This window comes from Copadichromis virginalis, linkage group LG11 (assembly GCF_057382275.1).
Source record: "Copadichromis virginalis isolate Kocher_CV1m ecotype Utaka linkage group LG11, C_Virginalis_male_GT1.1, whole genome shotgun sequence".
NCBI lineage: Eukaryota > Metazoa > Chordata > Actinopteri > Cichliformes > Cichlidae > Copadichromis > Copadichromis virginalis.
In genome coordinates, this window is record NC_140628.1 from 38,384,119 (window position 1) to 38,408,555 (window position 24,437).

General features: G+C 39.6%; 1 protein-coding gene across 3 annotated transcripts; it reads right to left on the reverse strand.

Moving 5' to 3' along the window:
• Positions 1–410: 410 nt before the first annotated feature.
• Positions 411–23,275, reverse strand: fli1rs (Fli-1 proto-oncogene, ETS transcription factor-related sequence). 3 transcript variants are annotated; one of them, XM_085472361.1, is made up of 10 exons: positions 23,113–23,275; positions 15,158–15,363; positions 12,992–13,161; positions 8,849–9,052; positions 7,551–7,631; positions 2,988–3,056; positions 2,769–2,831; positions 2,040–2,087; positions 1,714–1,800; positions 411–1,218 (listed from the first exon to the last, which is right to left on the reverse strand). In XM_085472361.1, exons 1-10 carry the CDS (start codon positions 23,128–23,130, stop codon positions 695–697), a joined length of 1,470 nt encoding a protein of 489 aa, XP_085328487.1. In that variant the 5' UTR covers positions 23,131–23,275; the 3' UTR covers positions 411–694. The 3 variants fall into 3 exon arrangements, with proteins under 3 accessions (XP_085328487.1, XP_085328488.1, XP_085328489.1); XM_085472362.1 differs by lacking the exon at positions 23,113–23,275 and adding an exon at positions 22,610–22,956; XM_085472363.1 differs by lacking the exon at positions 1,714–1,800.
• Positions 23,276–24,437: the final 1,162 nt, after the last annotated feature.

Consider the following 24,437-nt stretch of genomic DNA (forward strand, 5'->3'; position numbering starts at 1 on the left):
TGTAAGGCGTGTGGGATCTTTGAGGATGTCCTGGGGTCTCTGATGACAGATGGTTTGGGTTTTGTGGGCTGCAGTATGGGACCTTCTTTGGTCAACTTTCCTCCGAGTGGATTGGGTGGTTGTTGTTGTTGCTGTTTTTGTTTTTAACTGTAAACATAAAATCAGATCTTTTTCTTTCCTCATACAGGCGTTATTTATTAGCTTTACATCAAGCATTTGTTTTATTGCTACATGTTAATTCTGTACAATTTCCCTTTTACAAAAAGTCAGGGATAACTGTTTTGACCTGTGAAGTGAAAAGAACAGTTGCAGATCTGTTATGCTACTATGACGTCTGTCTTTACAACAGTCAATATCAAACAAAGTATTTTACAGATGTGTGAAAAAATTCGTAACTGAATAACCATTAATATAGTATATTATGAGTTTATTTATAAAACTCCTGGAAGCATACAATACCAGGGTTAATATACCCTCATGTTTGTCCGTGGTTTTTTTGTTTTTTTTGTTTTTTTTGTTTTTGAGACGAAACGTAACAAAGACAACTTAATAATGCCTTTAAAATTTGAATGATGGCGTCATTTCGCCTTCTTTCAACAGAGTTCAGCTCGGTGGCAGGTGAGACGGAGCGTGCTTTGGTGCACTTGGGTTCCTCTCCTGTTTTGTTTGTTTTTCTGTTCAGTTGGCATCATGCTCAGTAGTACGAGCTCAGGTGGGAGTGAGTGGCAGGATGTCTGGTCATGGCTGACCCAGGATAGATGGGGCTGTTGGGTGAGTTCCAGTATGGTGACGGTGGGCCGAAAAAGTTTCCAGGGGAGACGGGCATAGGTGCAGGATGGCCACCCATGAAGTTCATTTTGGGCTGGTGGCTGTGGTAGGTCTGGACATAAGACATCTCATTCTGGTACTTAACAATCCCACCATCTCCTGAGTGGTTCTGGTGTGCCTGCGAGATGCCTTGGAAGTCAAATTTGTAGGCGTAGCGCTTGCCGTGCACCTTAGTCATGATGTTCTTGTCGTAGTAGTAGCGCAGGGCGCGGCTCAGCTTGTCGTAGTTCATGTTTGGCTTGCTCTTGCGCTCACCCCAGCGTTTGGCCACTTCGTCCGGGTCGGTCATCTTGAACTCGCCGTTGGTACCCTCCCAGGTAATGATGCTGGCATTGTTGCTGTCAGACAGAAGCTCCAGAAGGAACTGCCACAGCTGGATCTGCCCTGAGCCTGGGAGGATAAACGCAGGAGAGTTAAGGCACAGAGTTCTGATTTAACAGTGACTGCATGCTCAAAACAAGAAAGGAAACGGTTTGTGCCTATATTTATTTATTTTCAAGGAATACAATCATCAGTGTTTAAAAATGTAAACAGGTCGGCTTTAAAATTAGCATTTAAATTTGTGTAAAGATAAAGGTTTTTTGTTTTTTTTTTCTCCAATTTCTAAATGAGTTCTCAAGTCTTGACAGGAAAAAAGTCAAAACACTTTTAGTTTCCAGGATAAGTGAATGAATGAATACAGAGTTGGGGTAACTTGGCTACTTCAGCCTCATAGGATTAAATGCCTCATCATGGATCCATTTGCTCTTGGATAGCTCGTCAGGTTTTCTGAGTGTAACGAGTTCCAAACAAAAGTCAGAATATGCTTTATTTGTTTTCTCAGCAAATGTGACCTTTTCACTGTGTGGCTTGGTTGAAGTGATAGACATCAGGGCAGAAACCTACCCACAGGCCTGTGAGCGCTGGGGTCAGGGAGCTTGTATGCACTTTGTTTGCCTGTTCGGTTCTTGGATGAGTTGAGGGCTTGGCCTTCTGTGAGGAAACAGCAGGGCAAACAGTCATTCTGGTGAGAGGGAAGCCAGATTTTGTCATAGCGTAAAGCGTGATGACACAACAGCTGTTGCTTGGTGTTTACTCCACTTTGGAAAGTAAGTGCATGTGTGCCAGCCCTTGCTTGCTTGCTTGCTTCTCATGATGCCAAAGCAGACAGTGTAAAGGCCTCATTTGTATCGTCCTTGTCTATTTATCTTGATGATGGTTCAGATTCTTACCTGGGTTGGCTAGCCGACTGCTAATGGGTCCTAATGTCTGGTATGGGTCTGTAAAGAAGAAAAGGAATATTACTTTTAAACATTGTCACTTTAATATTAATGCTCCAAGATTTAAATGCCCTGAAATGAGTTAAAACACATTTTCTTGCACACATAAGCATAATTCAAGCTGAGATTGAAGAAACGCTCGACCAATCAGAGCTTTGAATGTGGTCTTTTGAGGAGGTTAGTTCAAATGTTCTAACGTGAGCACAATGAAACCTGTCAAACTAATATAATGCCTAAGGGATAAGGGATGTGTGATCAGTTCACCACTTTAGCCACAACCAATATCTGATCGTCTCCAACTGTTAAATGATTGCAGTCAGATTTGTGTTTCAGCAGTTTCTTTGGTGATCCTGTGACCTTTCAGGCCACAAGCTTTGTCTTTCTTTACAATCAAAGTTTAGGTTTGTGCATCAGTTTAATTAAAACTAACAGCATTGTCCCATATTGTGCTTGTGGTGAGTTAACTAAGAAGGAAATAATTGTTAGATGAAGCTTGTTGACTCGATAGACTGAAAACAAACATTTAAAAAGGCACCGATGTCATTTGCATATCATTTTGTGTGACTCCTCATTTTCCCATACTTCCTACAGTGAGGGGTGCAATGAGTTAGAGCCAAAAAAGAAGAAGAAAATGTTAGCAGTAAACCAGGATCTGCCTAAACATACACGTGGTCTTCGTACCTTGCCCAATCCTTGGAGCAGGCTCTGTAACTCGTGTACTGTGCTGGTGCTCCATTGAAGAACCTAAAAAAAATAAAATAAAACTTGTGTATAATGTGTGAAATTGTTTGATTTTTCTGCTGTGTTAAAGCCAGAGAAAATGCAAAACCATTGGGTGTTCTTGCATGAAAAGGTTCATCCTCATTATCGGTTTCATATCGTCTTTTTTTTTTTTCATACCTTTAGGCACTGTAGTCATGGTGTTTGTCGGCCAGCTGTTCCTGCGGCTGATTTCATCAAAACTGTTCTCTGTATGAACACAAACACAATGAGGATGAGACCAGACACTGACGAGCATTAAAATCTTTGAAGTGGACATTAAGACGAGTGCGCTATAGTAGGAAGGAAGTTTAGTAAACCGAGACCACAATGATAAGGCTTTGGAGGTCTTGAGATGACCCGTAGTTTCTTGGGAGAGCATTCTTTTGTTCAGACCACCCTTGTTGCCACAAGATTGTGAATTTTGTCCCAGGAGCCGAAGCCATACCCCCTCATTTCCTTTGTCGGTGCAGCTGTTTCCTGTTTGAAACTGGCTGTTGAGTTTGGCCCCAAAACCAACGAGTCCAATGTTGTGCCAAGGAGCCTTTCAGACTTTGGCACTGGGCAACATGGTTCTGAAACTCGGCACATCATTTTTAAATCCTTAAATGTTCAGGTAGTTCAGGCCTCTGTTAAAACCCTGCGCTCATAAGCTTTGATTTCATTCAGGGTTTTTTTGGTAATATGGCACCAATTCACAACAATGGTTCTCTCAAGCAAGGTTAATTTTAGTTAACTAAAACTAAACTCTAAAACTAGATGTAAACCCCCCCCCCCAAAATATTTTACTCAACAAAAAAATAGACTTGGAAAATACAACTGAAACAATTTTGTGAACTTGGAAAACTAACGAATGAAACAAAAATATAGAGGACGTTTTATTACTTCGTACTTAAGTCAAATTTAATCACAGTTTGTCTTGGATGTCTACAAAATGTAAGTCAACTGTGTTTTTATTGTAAGACCTGTGCTGACCCTGACATATGCCCTCCACACAATAATAATAAAAACTCAAACTAAAATGAGCAAACCTCCTCTTCAAGCTAGACTTAAGTCTGTTCAGTTCATTTCAGTTTTATTTATATAGTCCCAAATCACAACAACAGTCACCTCAAGGCTTTGTAGTCAAATGAAATGGAAATTGATGAAACAACACAAAACTATAATAACTCTGAACTCAAGGCGAGAACCTCAATAATCAGATGATCGTAGGCGACACAAGTCAAAGGAAGAGACCCCCACCAGAACCCGGCCCCCACAGAGAGGGGCTGTGGGTGATGGAAATGAAAAAATGGAAAAAACCACCAGTTGCATCAAGCAACCTGAAACACAGACTATGACTAATAGCAAACTGTGGCAAACATGAACTACTGCACAGTTGTGCAGTGAGTACTACAAGTTGAATGTCCAGTAACTGAGTGTAGATGCTAATGTGTCCTGATCCACCTCTTACAGAAACACTTTATCAATGCTGAGACACATCAGTACTTATTACAAGCTACTCCCTCCTACACAAGCTGTACAGGAAGCCATCTCAAATGTTTGTGAAGATGTTTCACCTCTGGGTCACTGATCAGTTATTAATCATTTGTTGTCACATGAGCCAAGGTGTAGAAAAAAAGTTACTGTCACCGGGGCCAAGGTGTGAAACATCTCTAAGACATTGCCCCACCATCATGTAATCCAGGGCTGGGGAACTTCAGGCCTCAAGGGCCGGTGTCCTGCAGGTTTTAGACATCGCCCTGAGTCAACACACCTGGATCAGATGATTAGTTCATTACCAGGCCTCTGGAGAACTTCAAGACATGTTGAGGAGGAAATTTACCCATTTAAATCAGCTGTGTTGGATCAAGGACACATCTAAAATATATATTTTTAATTTAACTCTTGGTTCTGTATGGTATCAGACATCTCTACCCGTGAATACAAAGCCCCACCCAGCTCAGATACTGTTTATGAGCAGCAGCCAATCATAAGTTGTCTTAAAGGAGAAACTGCTACAATGTCTTCTTTCAGATGGAGGATTAAGGGGGCGGATATAGATGCATATAGATTATTTTGAATAGTGATCATACTAAGCTACTTGAATATAGTACAGCAATTAAAGTATGAAACAAAAAAAGCCCAGTGGGTTAATTTTGAATCCTCCAATGCTCCAAATAAAATCATACCACAGTATCTGCTATGAATGCTTAAAGTAGCAACGGAGAGGCTGTCCATAATAGTGCTCATGCTCAACAGTTACAGAGTACACCAAGTACAGTTTACTGGTCATGGTAGAAAGCCTAGTTTGAACTACTCTAATTTTTTTTTAATTATAAATCTTTTAGGTAAGTAGTTTGGTAGTAAGCATGAAAGAAATGAAAGACAGTTATGCTGTTTGTATTATTAGAAAATGTAACCTCAGAGTTCAGGACATGATCTAAATAAGAGTCTGCAGTGAGGTTTAGAGGAAAGACTGCTGTTCACATAAACCTGAAACAAGAAAAGGTTGGAAATCCTGACGTCTCGCAATGGTTTCATTTACTGTAGCTGTTTGTTTTGTTTTTTGTGTGTGTGTGTGTGTTTTTATGTTTGTGTGATCAGCAACCTTTAACCCTTTAAGACCTACCATAGAACCAAGCCCGCCAGAGCTTATATTATATTTTTACATGTTGTAGTGCCATTTTTTGGGAGCATTTCAAGTTGCTATACATCAATGCAACCATTATAGCCCAAATCTTAATAATATGTCTGCATTAAGTGCATAGTAATTACATAAATTGCAAAAAAGTGCAATAAACTACAAAAAAATTAAATGGTTTTTGTTTTTTAACATATATTTCTAGTTAGAGAAATTTAAGAGGCTTATCCCTCAAAACTGTAAATAGAAAAAAGTTGCACAAAATAGTTTCCCACCACAGGAAATTTATTTTGAGTGTCTTCATAGTTTTATTTCTGAAATACACCAATTTTTATATATTGCAGGAAAAACGAAAATAAATATTATACTGCAAATTAGCAAAAAAGCTGCATATGCATCAAAATAAACTATTTCCAGCAGTGCAATATGACTTCTAAGCATCCCAGAAACGACACAGAAAGTTAGAAAGTCAAAGATAACTTTTAAAAACACCAGTATAGGCTCATGAGGCCCTGATGGTAAAAAAAACTACATTTCCGCGAAAATGACGTCACTTCCTGTTTCGGGCAGTTCATGGCGGACATGCAAAAGTTTGCGCTGACATCTATTCCAATTTAGGAAGTGTTACGAACAGCTGATCGGATCGGCAAAGCCTGTTTCTGGAATATCATGTTTTTGTTGCTGCAAGTGCTTTTATGCAGTTTTTGCAAAGCTATATGTGGAAGGAAACTGTGACCGAGGACAAGCTGATGGCATAAGATGTAAGTACAACTCCTCCAGTTTCATATGCAAAAAAAAAAAAAAAAAAATTTATTGCGCTAGCTGACATGGTTGCAGAGCTACCGGGATTTAAAAATAGTTATGCAAAACAGAGCGTGCCCGCTAGAAAAATGCAGTGCAGGAGAAAGGAACGTATTGTTTCCCTCTGAAATTTAAGACTAAACACATAAAAATACCCTAAAATCAAATTATTTTGAGGTGCCCATAATTTACTTTAACTACAATACTCGAGTAAACATCCACTGCATTTTAATTAAAAACTGGTTTGTTTTTATCATTTCAGTATCAGTTCTGATGATTGTGATGGTTTTGCTGCAGAAAGTGCAGTGACTCGTGACAGTCTAACAGCCAAGCGTTTTATACATTTCAGTCCTGCACAGTTGTTATCGCGACCTCATTTTGAAGAATGACCACAATATTATGAACTGTTCTATTTTTCAGAACTCTAACATCCTGTATTGAATGGAAATGTACTTTTATAGAAACAATGCATAAAATAAAAATGCACCTCCCTTCAGATTTGGTTTTAATGCAACACTTGGTAAATAACAGTCCCAGTAAACCGAAACCTCAAATTAGAATTTATTTATTAATTTAACACAAGTCAGCTAATCAGCTTCATCTGGACGATGACGGTATAACTGAGTTTAATTACAGTTCACCCCAAAATGAACCTTGCATGACCCCAAGAAATGTCGTCCTTTCCTTGTACGTAATGCAACTAATTCACAGTAACTTTGTGGTGCTGAAAGCGGCAAAAACAAAAAATACATCTGAGAACCTAAGCAGCCGTGTGTCTTACCAGAAATCGTGACCAGGTTACTGAAAACCTCCACAAACCTTGTTGTGAGTGGTTTCATGTAGGAACTATTTGTTTCTATCAAACTACACCCGCTAACTGTATCGCAGTGCAGAAGGAAGTGTGTATCTGACACTAGGCCTCGTGCTCGTGACGGAAGGTAAATATTACCAACACTGCCTCTTTGAACTGAACTGAAGTTAGCTAGCTGTGCACAACTTTTGGGTGATGGATGCAGACAGTCGAAAGCAAAATGAATACATTAAAATATATATATTTATATTCAATTCTGAGGTGAAGGGCACCTTTTAGTATATGTGGAATCGGTGGATAACTGAACAACTTTGATGTTAGTGTTGCTAATTATGATTTTTCACTAAGCAACAACACAAAATCCCTCATGTTAGGTATTAAAATATTTGGGACCTCATCACACAAAGAAGCTGATTAGGAGAATGTGTTGTCCTGAAAATGGGTGAAATGTGCCAGAGGTTGATCTCACCTGTTTTCACCTGTCTGGGCGGCTGTTGTTGTGGTGGTGTGTTGTTGGTGGGAGTTGTTGGGTAGGAGAACGTTGGACTACCTGGGGAAAAAAGATTCAAGAATGAAATAAAAATCAATGTTATATTCTAGAGTAGTGTCTGTCCTGTGTGTCAGAAGCATAACATAACTGTGGGGTGGGGGTGCTTTGTTTTTCCTGTTGCTTCAACAGACTCGACTTTTTTGTCCAGCCAGTTGAAAAGAATGGACTGTGAATGCCTCGTGAACCAGTAGGATAACTTGAAGGTGAAAACTCAGGCTTTATTTAAAGAAATGAGGATCTATCAAAGACTGAGGTGCCAATTCACCAGAAAAGTTCTGGAAGGATCTGAGAGGACCATTTCCTGTGATACTGAAAGAAATACTTTTACAAACACTGCATCATTTTCTGCAGTAAATTAATCACCACGGCTGTTTTTGTTTCACTACTTTTTAATCTTTTTTAAATCGGCTTTCGAACATTTAAAACCTCAAACCTTTTCCTGCAACCTTTACTTTGATTTTTGTTAATTCAAAATGTCTGCTTCCCTAACCTCAAGGCTACTAAGCACCCACATTGTCTTCCTCACAGCCCACCCTCAGTGCAACACTGGATGCTGCTGTTCATTTGTCCACCTCTTGTCGAACCAGCTCAGACACGATGACTGCAGTGATTTGCACTCGTCAAACTGCTGCTGCTTCAGTCACAAACACTTGGTAAATTATGTAATGTAGTACGGATCCAAACTCATGGTGACGTACGTGTGTTATGCGAAACACAGGAAACCTGCTTTTGCAAAGAGGAACAGTGGCCACAACGCTCAGTGAAGACCACAAATTTGGTTAACAGAACAACAAACGAGAGCCTGAAGTGACATCATGTTCCTCAAAACAAAAAACATCATGAACTCTTTATTTGCCCCCAATGAATCTGCGTTTCTCTTAACTGCACTGATACCTGGGTGGAGTTTATTTATCAGTAAATCCAATTCTGAGATAACAAACCTCAGGAAAAATATTTAAAAAATCCAAATGCACACTTTCAAAAATGGTTTTTGCTGCAATTCTTTTCCGAGTGTTTAATTTCAGAAGATCTTCATTACACGGACAAAAATGGAAATGCTTCAGTGAGACTGAAGCGAGACTAACGCAGCTGCGTCGGGGAACTGTTAGATCCTCGTGTTCGATGCATTTTTGCCACTTGAAAACCTTTGAAATCTGCGAGACGTGAACAATGTTATCAGCTGCAGAGCAAGATCTCACACATGAAGCCAGCCTTACTCTGCCGGAGGTAATTGAGGTGCGAGAGCAGGATGTCTGCATTGTAGGCCGACGTGAGCCGCATCATGTCGTCTTTGGTCATCTTGCACAGGGCTTTCCCATCAAGCGCTTGGAAAAGCATGACATCCACCTGCTCCAGGACGTACTCCTTGATGGCCCAGTCCAGCCACTGGCGCACGTGGTCCTGCGTCCACACCTCAGGATCTGGAATTGAAGAGAGGCGCTTAGTCATTTATTACACAGACTTTCACTCATGTTTGGCATTTTTTTGAAGAGTTGAACATCCTTTGTGAGGCTGTTCTGCTTTTTGTGTATCAGAAACTTTCAAACAGGAAATTGTAGAAGCTACTTACTGGGGAATTACCATAAATTACTCTGATTAATCTGGTCACTGATTTCCTGTGAAAACACTTCCAGGAGTGGTTAGCTCAAGCAGTAACTTCAGCTTTGATGTGAAGACTTTCACACGAGTTTAAAACCTGGATTTTCTTTAACTCAGCACTGCAGCCTGGATGTGAAGATTATTAAGATGTTAATTTTTACAAAATTGAAGTTTTACCTTTATGATGTCAGGAAAATTACGTTTTCTAAAATGTCAGGAAGGAATCTTTAAATACCAGCAGTGCTCGCCTGTAATCCTTCACACCATCACATTGGGGGGGATGAAAGAGTCAACGGTCTAAAGAGCACTCAGCACACAGCTAAATACGACCTGTTTGTTTTGGAGGTCATGAAAGTGCTGATTAACACCGGATACTTCTTAGTGATTCTGATAGTGATTGTAAAATAGGTGGTAGGGTGGGAATAACCACACTGTCAAAACAGATAACACACCCCTAACCAGAGAACACGTTTAAATGGGTCCTGCTTATATTTATAGTCATAAAAGTTCATCCAGTGGAGCCATTCAGAGGGTATCTGGTGATCTTTAAAGGGCTGTGAAGTCAACTGAAATTTGAGGCCGGGATTGTTTTTCTTTTTTCTTTTAATAAATCAATAGTCATCTTAAAATTTATGACAACACTTCTGTTATATGTACGTGCATAATTAGGAAAATTACATTTAAAATAAGCTGTTCTTTGGTTTCAGCCATGTGTTTTCTCTTTTTGTTTTTTTCTTCTGACTGTTCAACTGCTTCTCCATCTGCGCTCTTGATTTCCCTGAAGGGCTCAATATTCAGGGAGTAAATAATGACCATAATACTGAGCTGAAAACAGCTTTTTAGAAATATTACAGTGGCTTTGACAAAGCCGTCTATATTTACGTTCATTAAGCATATTTCATGTACGTGGGAGTGTTTTACATTTTTGACATGCATTAGTGTTGTAGTGGCAGCTGGTGGGACTGAAAATGGCCCATCAGCTGTGTGTTCTAAATTATTATGAAGCGCTGAAAGGCTTTGAAACTTATAATAATGAAAAAAGATTTTAATATTCGATTTGCACACAAACTGGGAATAAATGAGAGAAACATTGGTATTGATGGTACCGGTCTGCTATTGGTCAAATTATTATTGTAAAGGTGAAACATTGGTGTGAGTCCAATATTTCATAATCTACATACAATACATGTTAAAAAAAACATTTTTGAGTAAACTCTGATTACACGTTTGTTCGGACATAGAAATATTTTTTTAATCTCACCCCTTTGCCATATGTCATTAGTCAATATTTAATCAGCTTCCTTACTGATATAATCTGCAGAAGTAATAACGAACATATTTCTGATATATATATATATACACCGCATGATGAAATTTCCTAAACTCTAAACTCTACTGTTTTTTTACTCATTCTAGCCTTAAAAGTATTTTTTTTAATCGTGTTGTAGTAATATGCATCTCACAGAGATAGACTTCATCTTGAATATTTCTTTTTGCTCATTTAGATTTTCATTGTCTTTTTTGTTATTGTTTGAGGGATCCAATACATGTTCTTGTTCATTTATATAATGCTGAATATTGTACTCTTTAATTGTATCCTGTGTGCTAAGAGCCTAACATGTTTTTAAGCTCAAGTCAGTGGCAGCTTCAGCTTGGCTTGGTGTTGATCTGTTAAAATATACCTGGTCCGATTCAGGAAGCTCATTTCCAGCAGCAAACAATGACTGTGTGCTGTGAACTGGCTGTGATGTTGGACGGCAGCTTCAGCTCTGAGCGGACGTTATCCTGCCCTTTAGCTCCTGATTGTTCTGATCAACACGTGTTGCTGTGATGCAACATCCGTGTATTATAAGGCAGAATAACTCTGTGATGGTGACTCACGGATGATTTTTACATTAATTTTAAAATCATCCACCTCACCTGCCAGCTGAAACGTGCACTGAAACATGCTGTCTGTTTAACGAGTCTCTGGGGATGACAAAATCAGGGAAGCTGTGACAGAGGAAGAATTTAGATGACTGGACCCGTGATTCATAGCAGCGATAAAAGGGACAGCAAACTGAACTACTCAGCTAGAAATGACACATCGGCGTGTTTAATCCAGTTTGTGCATGGGCGATTTTTTCCCTCTGCAAACAGAGAGATCGGTGCATTTTTCACATCGCTCAGCTGAAACAAACTTGCATCGACACCACGACTTATAAAAACGATACACTGAATTAGTCGCAGCGACACATCCTTCCTGTTTTGTCATGTTCACATTCGTCTGATGAGTATCAGCCTTGTGTGTATTAAATATTAGGGCTGGTGTTGTTCTGTACTCTCAGAAGATCAACAGATGTGAAAAGCAGCCGGTGGCTACGACATCAGTCTCATTCATTTCAGATTTTTTTTAATACCTTTCAAATGTGTACTTTTTAAAGATAGATACTGTTGCTGTAGAAGAATGTGAAGTAAATATTTGTTTATTTATTGTTGGAGCTTTTTATTCGTTATTTTTATCATTTTGAAATTTGTTGTTGGTTTACTTATATTTTTCGTTATAAGTTTTATTTGTAGGTCAATACTTGTTTCATTTTTTGCTTTGTTTTGTTGTTTATCTTGTTAAGTCAGCCAGGAAGAACAGTAGGGCCATTTTCTGCAAGTAAAGGGACTGGTATAGGACCAGCATGCACTGGGGTGGGCCTATGGTTTTTTACCAGAGCAGGAGAAGCAGCAAAAATGGATCTTTGTTTATTGCTTGCCAAACTGGATAAATAAATCATAAAAAGCAACTTTCAAGTTCTGGATATTGGACTTCTTTTGCCTTACAAAATCTTACCGCAGTGCAGCAGTGGCTTGTTGATTTTAAATCGTTGGATGTTTGGTTGGACAAACATTTATTATTAGCTTTATAGCGATATAGATTTACTAACAGGTATGAAAGCTGCTGAAATATGCCTGCATGTTCCTGCTGATTAATATACCATAAAAACCATGTTGTACACAGTTTCTTGCTATAAAAGCACAGCAAATAGGAGCTTTGCAGTCTAATACTACCAGCTGTTTGAGTTACATTACACTATTATAATAATCTTCATGTGATCTCCTGATGTATATTACAGTGAAATCTGTGTATTACATACCTGCTTCGTTGCAATTCTGCATTAAAATAAAAAGTAAAATAAAGTGAGAGTAAATGAACTACTATGGCAGAAGTGCTCAGTTAATTATTTAAAGCATCCCTTGAGATAAATTCCTGTGATGTATTAATGTGGTGCACACATATTTATGTGATTTCTTAGGTTTGCTTTGAGTTTAAAAAAGAATTCATTTCAAAGAATATTTAAATACTGTGTTTTCAGACGTAGCTGCTGGTTATTTATGTATTTTCATTACAGTCCTGAAAAAGGAAGCGAGCTGATTAAAACTGAAAATGTTGAAGCCTGCTCATCAGGTCTGTTCTTGCTTGTTCTCTCTTTTGTTAATATCACAGTCCTGAGCGTTAATTTTGCACTTTAGACTTCACACTTTTTTTGAAAGCCTGATGTCACCTTGTGCCACAACTGCTAGAAACCTGCTATTGTTTATCTGTTGTGCTCCGGGGCTCTTGGGGCTCTTTTAAGAGACGAATAATTACACGCACATGCCCGTCTCTGATTCAGTTAGTACTGATGTTGCACAAGCCCAGGCTGTGCCGGCTGTTGGGAAACCGTCTCGTGATGGGGACAGTGATGCATCATGGCGGCTGAGCGCCAGCTCATGTGAGTGGCTCAGCTCACCTGCTGGCACGATGACCCTCTTCTCCTCAGTGGCACTGCTGGGTGGGGTGGTGGCCTGGGGGCTGACGCGGGGCTCCGTGTACGAGGAGGCCTGGTACTGCATCGAGGCCCCTTCATTGCTCATGTGTCTGGAACGCTTGGTGACGCTGCAATCCACTGGGGACTCGCGACTACGACAAAAGGAAAAGAGAGGCTTTAGTCAGCATCTGAGGAGCAATTTCAGTCTTCTAAATGTCTCGGGAATATATCAATTACTCTCCACAGTCAAATTATGAAGAGAGAAAAATCTGTGACAATAGACTGGATGCAGTTTCAGCCAGCTACATTTCCTCTCAGAGTTTTTGCTAGTCTGTATATGACAGGAGGTAAATTTAGTCAAACTGTTTCTCTGCAACAATTTCCACTGAAATGACCTGTCAGGAGTAGGTGGCGTGCATCACTAATTTAACCCAGTTTTCACCACATAGACAGTTTTTGCATAAAAATAGAAGTTGTTAGAAAATACTTGCACTCAGTAGCGCTGATCTAGAATTAAAAGCCCTACTTAAATAACGGTGCAGAAATGGTATGAGCAGAGTGTACTACACTTAAATATAGAAAGCAGATGTAAATGTGTCAAGGTTAAAAATCATATTTGTATTTGTGAATGTAACTTGTTGAAGTCATTTTTCATGTTATTCTTGTTTGATTTATTCTGTTTAAAAGCTTCAGAGTTGAAGGAGGTTCCAGAATATTTCACCGACTTGGGATTTTACTTCAAATTCAAAGTCCAGCTGAAATCTTGCTGATCATAGAATCCCAGTAAACACAATACAGGCACTTGTATCTGGTAGTTTTGGTAGGAGCAAAACTTTTGAGCTTTACCCGAAGTGTTTTGCACGTTCTGTATTTATACAGTTCTTTTATTGAAGCGGTAATATTTACCGTCACATTAGATGGTCAAAGTTGTGAAAGTTGGTTGCTAAACTGGCAACCATCTCCATATCAGCACTGTTAACCTGCTGGTCCTGTTGAGAATGACTCACTACGTCAGGCTTCATGCAGCCACTTGCTTCATGCGGTCTGAAACAATCAGTTTTGGTTAGCTACCTCGCCATTAATGGGATTGCAGTGTGATTGGGTGCCTATCACAAACACAAGGTAAGAACAGAAAGAAGACGTGGCTTCTGTGCTTAAAGCCTGAGCTTGTGTGCCTTAATAATGATTTCTGACATCATACTGAGCCAAAGAAATCTGTAAAACTGAGCATTTAGAGTAGTCTGAGCTTTCAGTGCAAAGGGATTACTTGTGCTGCAATAAGTTAACTTTTAAAAAAAGTCCATTTGAATTAAAGGATTTCTATTAAAAATGGACATAGATCCCTGTCAATTAGATTTAACATGCAACAAATAGGAAAAGAAAGACTTAAAAAAATACACTGACTTTACTAAATGAAAAAGCTGTTCAAGCCTTGTTAGGATATCTTATTAGATCTACACAGAGCCTTATGCAAATGTGGAAAAATGCTTTAAAAAAGTTCTACAAGATTTTTCTTTTTTCAGTCTAAGTAGCAAAAGTAGAAGTACTTATTCATTCAAATGTCAGCTGTGATGGATGTCACATTTGAAATGAATAGAACGGCAACAGTCTAATAGTGTTTATGTCTCACAGTGGGAGGTGGATGCTGATAAACAGCCTACGTTTGAGTAGTTTAGCGGTTTCTGACTGAAGAAGCGGGGACAGAAAAACAAACAACTGATTTGTATTTTACGTCTGTGTTTTCAAATGAATCTGTGAGGTGCTCACAACATTGATATCTCAGAAGCCAAAAGTTTTGGAAAGTATATGCTTAATGTTTTTTGTGTGTTTCATGTTTTATTACGTAGCTGCGGAGTGTAAACGCAGCGCAGTATAAAGTGAGCAGCGTGTTCAGGTGGACCACAATAATGCAGGAAATTAAAATATTGAACATAGGGACCCAAATTTCCATCACAGCCGGCCCACGCTTTGTAGCGATGATGGGGGGGAAATGAACAAAGCCGTGATCACAATCAGAGGCGGGAATCTGGGAAGTGAACGATAAACAAATATTTTTAGTATGTGGAAAACCCGACATACCAACGTGGACTCGAGTCAGATAATACGGGAACCCGCGCTCTCCTGTGGCCTCGGCGTGCCGTGACTCACCTGGTGCCATTGACGTGTTGTTCTCTCTTCCCAGCACTTGGTGCTCCTGGCCCCACCCACTCCGGCTCAGTGGGCTCGGGGCTCTGCTTGTTTGTCTGGCTGAACCCGCCGGGCGACGTCATCTCGGTCTTCATGTGCATGGCCGGGGCTGCGGGGTAGGTTGGCTCGAATATGGGCTGATCCTCACTCACCACGGACAGCGCTTCCTGTTCAACAGAACCGCGGGTCAGTGTCTGCCGGGTCACAACCTGTGGAAACTGCTTTTTCAAAACACTTATTTTTATCCACCGAAACGAGCAGGAGCTGATTGTAGCAGCAGCATTGAAGCTTTAATGCTAAAATGTTTTCTGCTTGTATGAAACCAAATTGAATTAATCACATCCAGGATTTGGAATCAGGAAATAATATCGCGTATTTCAAGTATATTAATTCATGCTGCCATGAAGTGTTAAATCTGTGTCACAAATATAGAGTTTAAGAAGAAGGTTAAGTGATCTTCACTGAATACGAATTAATTTCATTGTTTCTGAAATGTTACTCAAACAGCAGGAAGTAATGAATTTGTTGGCGACTATTTTCGCCAGTGGATTAATGCACGTTAGTGAGCAACAGGATGATGTATGTGTGACTGAGTCAAAACAAACTAGTCCCCCAGTCAAGGGTTCTTAATAGTTTTTGGACAACAATGGCAGAGAGGAAACATATATATCAGATCAGATACCTGCTGCGAGGAAGCACATTTCTATTTTTGGAAACTTGCTCAACAAAGGGAAAAATGGCTTCCAACAAAAGTTCGATGGTTGAGAATCAGCAAACATCAAAAAGCAACAAATTAATGCCGATGTCAGTTAATATGGGCTGAATACGTTGTGAAGTCTCGTTTTAATATTTAATTTGATTTCTTGTGGATGAAACGTGTAATCAGTTTGTTTTTGTTCACTTTTATTCAAACTCAGTTAAATTCACGACTGCATTACACACTTTTAGAGTTGCACTCAGTGGCTACACCGATAAACTGCTTCTGAATGTGTTTTAGACATTTACCATTATATTTGGTTCAATCCATTTTGTAAAATAAACGATCTAATTTTATTTATTTTTTTAATAAATTAACTGCTTCTAAACCCAGTTTGGGAGTCTGGGTTCCTGGGTATTATTGTAGATTTGTTACCGATACTTCACTTAAAATAGTTGCTAACATGGGATTTGGTCTTTATATAATTAAAAGATGTGCAAAATTCTGACCCAAAAAACCAAAAACAAAATGATGGGTTTTTAGGATCCGATAAAGAAATGCTAAGTGGCACAAAATAGGCGAATCCGCGTTGAAACATAACTGTCTGGTTGGAAGGTTGAATTCAGTCAGATGAACTATTTTTGATGAACTGTGCAGGAATGGAAGTAATTACACAAGAAACCAGGAAAACTGTCAACTTTAAAATGTTGAAAATCTTTTTTTGTTTTTGTTTTTTTGTTTATGTTGTGGTGTGTTGTCTAGATTGTCATTGTTTTATTTATGTTTAAAAGTGTTTAATTTGTTAATTTTGATAACATTGCAGATTATTTTCCTTTGATTTTGTAAAAGCAAAATAATCCCTGATTGTGTTTTCATGTATTTCTTGAAGGCCTCAAGACGAGAACTTGAATGACAAATTTCAAGAAAAAGTATTTTTAGAAAGCCCTAAAAAAAGGTAATCATGTCGATATAATGGAGCATATTTTTGAAAACAGAAGCACATGAAAATCTGTCAATCAAACATATTGCAGTTTTCCTGAACTTCAACTGTCTGGCTGAAATTCCCTTTGTAAGAGGCCAGATTTGGGCCCTGGGCTGAGTTTGAAGGATTCAACTCTTCTCTGCACGATAAAGAATTCCCCTGTGACTGTTTAAAACTTTAAATGCATGTTTAACGTAAAAAGCTACAGGAGGTTATGAAACCACTACAATGAGGAGCGAAATGAACTGTGAAAGCAGCCAGGAGGCTGTCTAATCATAAAGAACATCAGTAACCTTAACCACAGTTTTATTTTGCCGTTAGGATCGGGGTTGCAGGGAGGGGGAGGGGTGTTAGCTCAAGGTGGAGTCTAATTGAGATTTAAGTCCGTCTTCCTGTGCTCAGCGCCCAAAATGTGGCCTCAAAACCGCTCGAAGATGGCACTTTCATCCCACGTACTCAGGAGGCCAGAGACCGGACCCGTTGTTCTGTCTGCTGCTCAAATTAAGTGCGTGCATGTGTGATGCGACCACGGCCATCTAAGTGGGTGCAAGTGCATGTTTGTTTAGAGGAGCTGAGCATTGTCTTTGGGCCTTGTACGTCAGTGCCGTGCTTTTTCAGTGGCCTACAGGAAACCAGGCCGCCATGTGCACAGGAACCTTTTGGCACAGGCCAAGGGAGAGGAAATGGTGGAGGAGGGGGTGCATAGTGTAAAAATGTGGGTCATTTTAAAGCTGGAAAACAACCCTTAAAGGCCTGTGGTCAGGAGAGGAGAGGGGTGGACGGAAAGAAGAGTATGAGCCTTGATTGAAGTGCCGCCATCACATTGTTTTTCATTTGTGTGTGTGTGTGTGTTGTTTTGTTTGTTTGTTTGTTTTTAGCTCAATTGTTGCCTGAGCACTGTGAACCACATCTTAATGCATGGCACACAATTCGGCATTTCCTTCATGCTGCAGACAAACTCCTACAGAAGTCAGCTACTGCTTCTGCTGCGTGGAGCGTTTGCTGCTGTGTAATGGATACGCCCTTTTTCTAGAAGAAGGTTACGTTTTCATTTCACTCCAACCCACGATTACACAAAAAAGTTGCTCAAGATTTTAAAGACACAATTGTTACGAAAAATATTGAACACTGCACTACTGTCAAAATCATAGACTGTATGTAAAAGATGGATGTCAGCACCTACTGGTTTGTGGACTCCTTGCTTTGTTGAAGCCTCAGATTTAGGTTTCAAAATGTGAGTCGTTGGAAACATTTGAGCCAAAAGTGGCCATATTTGGATGACGGATGGCAGTGTTACATACAAACACAGACACCTGCTGACTAGTGTTAATGTGCCCAAATTCAATGCTAATACTCGCCTCCTCTAAACTAATTAACTAATGAGGTGAGAAGCTGCACTATAGGACCATCCAGACTTCTTGGATGGTCCTATATTACAAATGGCTACAAAGCAGGTGTCAGTATATCAGATAACTGATTTAGAAAATTCTTCAGAAAGCACCAACACCAAATATACAACTGCCGGGTCTATTTCTCTGACTCATATTACTGGAGATGAAGCCAGTGACTACAGTCACCAACAAAGTAGGATGGCCTCATAATGCCACGTGATAAAAATCTACACAGATGAGAACCCCCTCCGCCAAGTATAGTCACTGTGAACACACAAATACGATTCAGGGGTGCGTTTTTTCTTTCTACTGTAAACATGTTTATTTGTGCTGTAAAGTTGGAGATTTTAACTTGGGACTCTCAGCTTCAGGCTGCTGTTTGATCAAAATTCATGCAGATGGTTACTTCAGATGAATATCTGTCATTTAAAAAAAAACTGCCTACAATACCCATAATGCAACATGAACGCTGACACTTTTGTAAACTACCATCTAATATTGTTTTTATTTCGAGTTTGCAGTTTTTTTTCTTGTCACGCTTAATGTAGCCGAACCAAAACCTTATTCACACTTTGTTTACAGGAATACTTCCGCATATGAAAGACCAGCAACAGAGTCTGACGCATGTAATGCTGTAAATGTAGGGCTCTGTGTGTGTGTGTGTGTGTTGTATGTTTGAGAAGTGGTTAGCAGGACTGCATGTTGTGCTTTGTTCTCCATCTCTTTGCTTTCTTTTACTTCTGTTGTCCTCGTGTTGTCAGTTTGTCTTCTCACTCTGTGCAGAAGTGAAACAGTCAACTGAAGGCGGGATAAAACTCGCTGCTGACAGCAAATTCTCACGAGAATGCGTGATAGTAGGCAGTTGTGAGCCGTAGCTGAAGATTGTATCTTTTTTTGTTGCTTTGTTTAGTTTTTTAATTTTATTTAGAGCTCAAAATTCAAGCTGATATTATCGTCACTTGCAGTTTCTCATCCAAACGTTTGCTCTTTGGCACAGTGAGCTCAGTGAAAAGCTCATGCACACTCCCGCTCTTTCTTTATCTGTTTCTTTCTGCTCTTTCCCTCTCTCTTCATCTCCTCTGCTCACTGATACAAATATACCAAACTGCGGCCTGACCGCCGATGCCACAACTGACTTCCTGTTGAGAGCGTTTCAGGCTGTTGCTCAGTGACACAAAACTGCTTTTAAAAACATGACCTTCTTGAAACTGAGGCCGCCTTGTGCCTCGATGTCCTAAAATTTACGCCGCTGCTGCTCACTTTGATAGCACGCACTTTCCACTTTGAGTGAGCGCACAAACACGAAGTCCTGCATGGAAACTTTTGACATGGCTGTCAGCAGCTTTGCAGGTTGCATCAGTGCAGTCTTGCCCAAGCCAGCAACTAAAAGCGTGCTCAGAGGAGGCCTGTCGAGATGGGGATCTTTATTCATCTTTGTATAAATTTGTATAAGATTCATAGTTTATCCACATTTAACCATGAATCCAAATGCCTTATATTCCAAGACTCACTTTAATAACTCTACCTGCAAAAGTCATTTTTCAGTAGCACACGAGAAGGCCATTGCAACAGAGCCTGAATCAGATAACGTTAGGTAGTAGTCTGTTATGAATCACACACGAAGGATGTTGGTGTTCAAAGACTCTTAGTTTTTACTGCCAAGACCTTTTCATTTAAAGGAAATTTCCCCTTAAATATATCCTGCTGCATGTACTATTCTACATGTATTTGTACTGCTAAAGTTCACCTGTAACCAGGGCTGCAACCAAAAACTACCATTTAGGTATCCTACAATCTAATGAATATGTCCTGGTTAATAATTTGATCTATAAACAAACAAACAAAAATTGTAGAAATTCCTGTGTAAGCCTTAAAATGCTACAAACGGGTAACAAATTAAAGGAAACCAACATAAAAGGTCTTAGTGAGCCAGACTAACCTAAATGAAATGATTCTGCAGTCTGAAGCATTTAGTGGAAGGATGAAACACCGGTTTTCCAATTATTTCTGTATTTGTTGTGTGGCAATATTAGGGAAGACTGCGGTCTAACAAAACTGTTAAGGTGGGCTGAGATTTGGTTACTCTGAAACAATTATGATTCACATCATTTTCATTCTCTTCAAACCATTCACCTTTCACCCTCACTCCCTGGATAAGCAGTGTTATCCTTAAATAGGAGGAAAATATTTCATAAACAACTTTATATAGATTTACAGTGGCTCTTTACCACTGAGGGGATCATTTGACCCAAAACATGCTTGCAACACAGCATAACAAAATCACCACATCCCCTAACCATAGAGGTAGAAGGGCATTGGTTCTACTTTTTAAAGGGGAGGGAAAACTGTCAGTTCCCCAGTTTGGAATCTAGGTGCACTAAAAACAAAAAGTAGCCCTTTTAGATGAATTTACTGTTGTTCATTTAATTCGTAGTTTCCAGCAGGTTGCCAAATGGTTAGCAAGACAACTAGAAAATATTTGTGTAACAATTTTATTTTAAAGATATGTCTTTTATCTGGCTCACTGCATAAATGTTCCATAACTCTACCTCTACGCAATATTTAATAAAACAATACACTGTATGAAGGGGTTAAAGGCCAAAAAGGTTGGTAAGCCACTAACCCTAAGCTGGAACAAAGGATGTGGTTAACAACTTGCAAGAAGCAGTTACATGATTAAAATCTGTTTTATATTTAGTCGTTTATGACGCCCCTCAAGGCTTATCTTGGGCTGAAGAAGCGGATTGGGTGATATATGTTGATGCCTGCATTATCTTGCCTTCAGTAAAATATGCTGCATGCAGCCTGACAAATAACCTGGATTGATATTTGAATAAATAATAGTGCAGCGCAAACAGGACTTCCACATATCCATCTCAAACGCTGGTATTTTAATGAGAAACATTGTATTTTGGTGATTTCTGAGTTCCTCTTTCCCCCCCTCGGTGTTTTTATTTATAGAGACTAAAAGTCTTAAAGCTTAACTGAGCTCCTGCTTACATAAGAGTCTGATTTCGGGTTATTTAAGTTTAATTTAAATAATAATAATAATAAAAAAAACACCTACATTTGTGTTTAAGTGCAGCCCACGCATGAGGTGTCTGCTGCAGTAAAAGACCAGAGATCACGTTGTGCAAAGGCACAGCCCTTTGTCCTCGCCATGTCTGAAGCAACAAGTGGCAGAAAGGAGAAGTAAAAGTTGAGCTGATTTTGCAAAGGCTCGAGCAGCTGCGCTTTGTGCTGCACAAACAACGGTGCGGTTTTCACAGCTCGGATCCTGACAGCACGCAGGCCTCTGCAGGCCGCAAACTCGGGGCCAGGCCTCTCTGCTCCAGCTCCCTGTCAGCGAGGGAGCGGGCAGCGCGGCTACGACAACGCAACGCCTCACTCTGTCCACTTTGTTTCTGTCTTTCAGAGCCTTTGTTGCCTTTTTGACTTTTTTTTCTGGTCCAGGGAGCGGAAATGTGTGCGGAAAGTCTGAGGTTTGAGACAGGAAGCCTGCTGCGTTCAGATAACGACACCTGACAAGTGCTCCCGTTTGCTGCTATAAATTATTCTTAAAATAACCTCAAACACAATCGACAGCTACAGAGTACAAGAGAATAAGCATCTGGATAATTATATAAAAATAACAAAGAATCCCAAAGAGTCTCCCGACACTGAAACTACAAACTAAAAAGAATTAAAAAAAAAAAACTCGTCATAAAGGATGTTAATAATAATTTAAGGTTTACTTTTAGTATGGCTTCATTTTGCCCCTTTTTTGTACTAGCCCTTTAATTGCTGTCCTTTTCATAACGAGAAACCACGTATCTCGGTCATGTTTAGCGCCTAAAAACAGCTGCACATACAAATGCATGTTAGAAACAACCCGAGAAATCAGCGAATAATGACTTCCTGCATCCGAGGAACGCTTTTTCTTGCAAAAAAGGTTTTGCAGCCGTAATGAAATTTTAAAGGAATTCGTTATAGTAATTAATTTTGAACTAATTAAAAATGTCAATATTAAAATAGCGTCGAAATTAAGAATTGTGATCGTGCATACTGCAAAAATCACAGTACAGAATTATATACATGCATATAAAGGCCCAGTGTTGCATACAGGCGCAATTTAATAGAAACCGAGCGTGAATTGGGTCACTTGAGTGCACAATCGGATTAAAATAATTGCATTTTCCCCTCGTTGCGCAACAGTCGGCGCTAATTTCGGTAAAAAGTTCGTTTTCTCTCTGACACAGAGGCCTTTATTTCAGCTTCTCTTAGAAGATAAGACATCGAAACAATTAACGGTCCTCAGGAGACGATAAACAGCTGTAGCTGTAATAGTGTGGAATGTGAAATACCAGTCATCTGATGGAAATGGATCCTCCTGCTCCAATTCGATCCATGACGCCTTCGAGGACACCTGCCTTACGCGCACCGAGAAAGTCCAGCATCCCTTTCATCTACTTCATCTTCGTTAAAGAAACAAAAGCGTTTATGAAAGCGATCGGTGGTCAGTAATTTGCCTTATGCTTGTCGTTAATTGTGGGTCCGTGAATAATGCAGGAAGAGCTCGACGAAATTACGAAAAAAGTCGAAAGGCGTGCGTTTGGAAATCCTCTTTTACGCGTATAACCGGCCACCAATTAGTGTTTTTATCTGAGTGTAAAGATGTAGTGGTTAGTTGTGTTATTATAGAGCCGACATACAACCACGAACGGGAAGGAAGAGGAAATTTTGTACAAGAAGGAAAGAGTGGGGAGCTCGCATCACCGCCTTGACTCTCTCACTCAGCAGACTCACGGTGTGGGTGGCCGCCTGTCATCTTCAACACGGGCGTTAAAAAAACGGCGCAAACACCTACCTTTATCGAACAGTCCATTGCAGCAGCAGCCTCGCGGTCTTTGTCATTTAGTCGTTTTGTGATTGTTTCAGTTAATTTAGCTCCTAACCTCACTTCAAATCGTGCACGGCTGCATTGGCTCTATGGCGCAAACCATTGCAGTTACAATTTTTGCTCACAGACCATAAACCGGATGGCAAGTTTTTTTCTCCCCCCCCCCCCCTCTCTCTCACCCGCTCTCTCTCTCTCTCTCTCTCTCTCTCTCTCTTTCACACTCTAAATTGGGAAGTGAAGTCACTCTCAACACTGAAAGCAGTAAAGTCACTTCTCATGAAACCAACACGTCCTGCTTAGAAGGAAAAACAAAAAAGCTTTATTAGATTCATAAGAAGTCAAAGCATCAACACACTGTCTGAAGCGCGCGAGGCTTAGCATCACCTCGACAGAGCAGAGATGTGACTGAATATATATATTTGTCAAATACAACTAGCCTCTGTGATTTTAGTCCCAGCGGCTTTAAATGGTTAACAGCCAGACTTCACACTATTTGCATGTAATTTGATTACAAAAATATTCTTATTGGGTAATAGGTGCCCACGATTTAGAACAACTTACTACACAACATTAGAAATAGAGTCTAGTAAATTTGTGTTTTTAAGCGCTATTAAAGGAAAATCACAAAATCTCCTAGAAATAAAACTCCTGTTTGTGTGTTTGAGTATGTTTCATTCAGTCCCACGTTGTACTGAAGCCATTATTTTGTTTTGATTTTTTTTCCACTGATCTTGTGAATATTTAGACAACCTGACTATATGAACATATGAAGGCCATTTTTAGCCTGTAGTCATAGGACAGGCTGAAGTTCATCACTGCACACCCTACACTCCACACGTTTCAGCGCCCACGATGGTGTAAATCCAACAATAACTGAAACTACACACAGAGTTCCATAAATAACTGCAACTTTTAATCTTTATTCCTGTGATAAATATCAAACATTCCCTGAGAGTAGGACATATGAGATCAATTAATCCTCATATTTTGAAAATAAGGTTTTATTATTAACAGCAGTTATGTTGTACTTGGCGAGCACTGGTTCCTTTTTTTAAAATATGTATTTTCTTAAAAAAAAAAAATCAAGCAAAGCACGTGTCTCGTTGTAAACAGCTGGCTCAGCCTGAAATTGTGTGTCTGTTGTTGTCATTTGGTTTCATTTCACAGTAGATGTAGGTGTGTATCATGACTAATAAACTAATAAACTCCTCATGTGAAAAATTGCTTTTCCTTGGCTGTTTACACTTAAGGAAACCCACTGAAAAAGATTCATTTAGAAAAAGCAGAAAGTA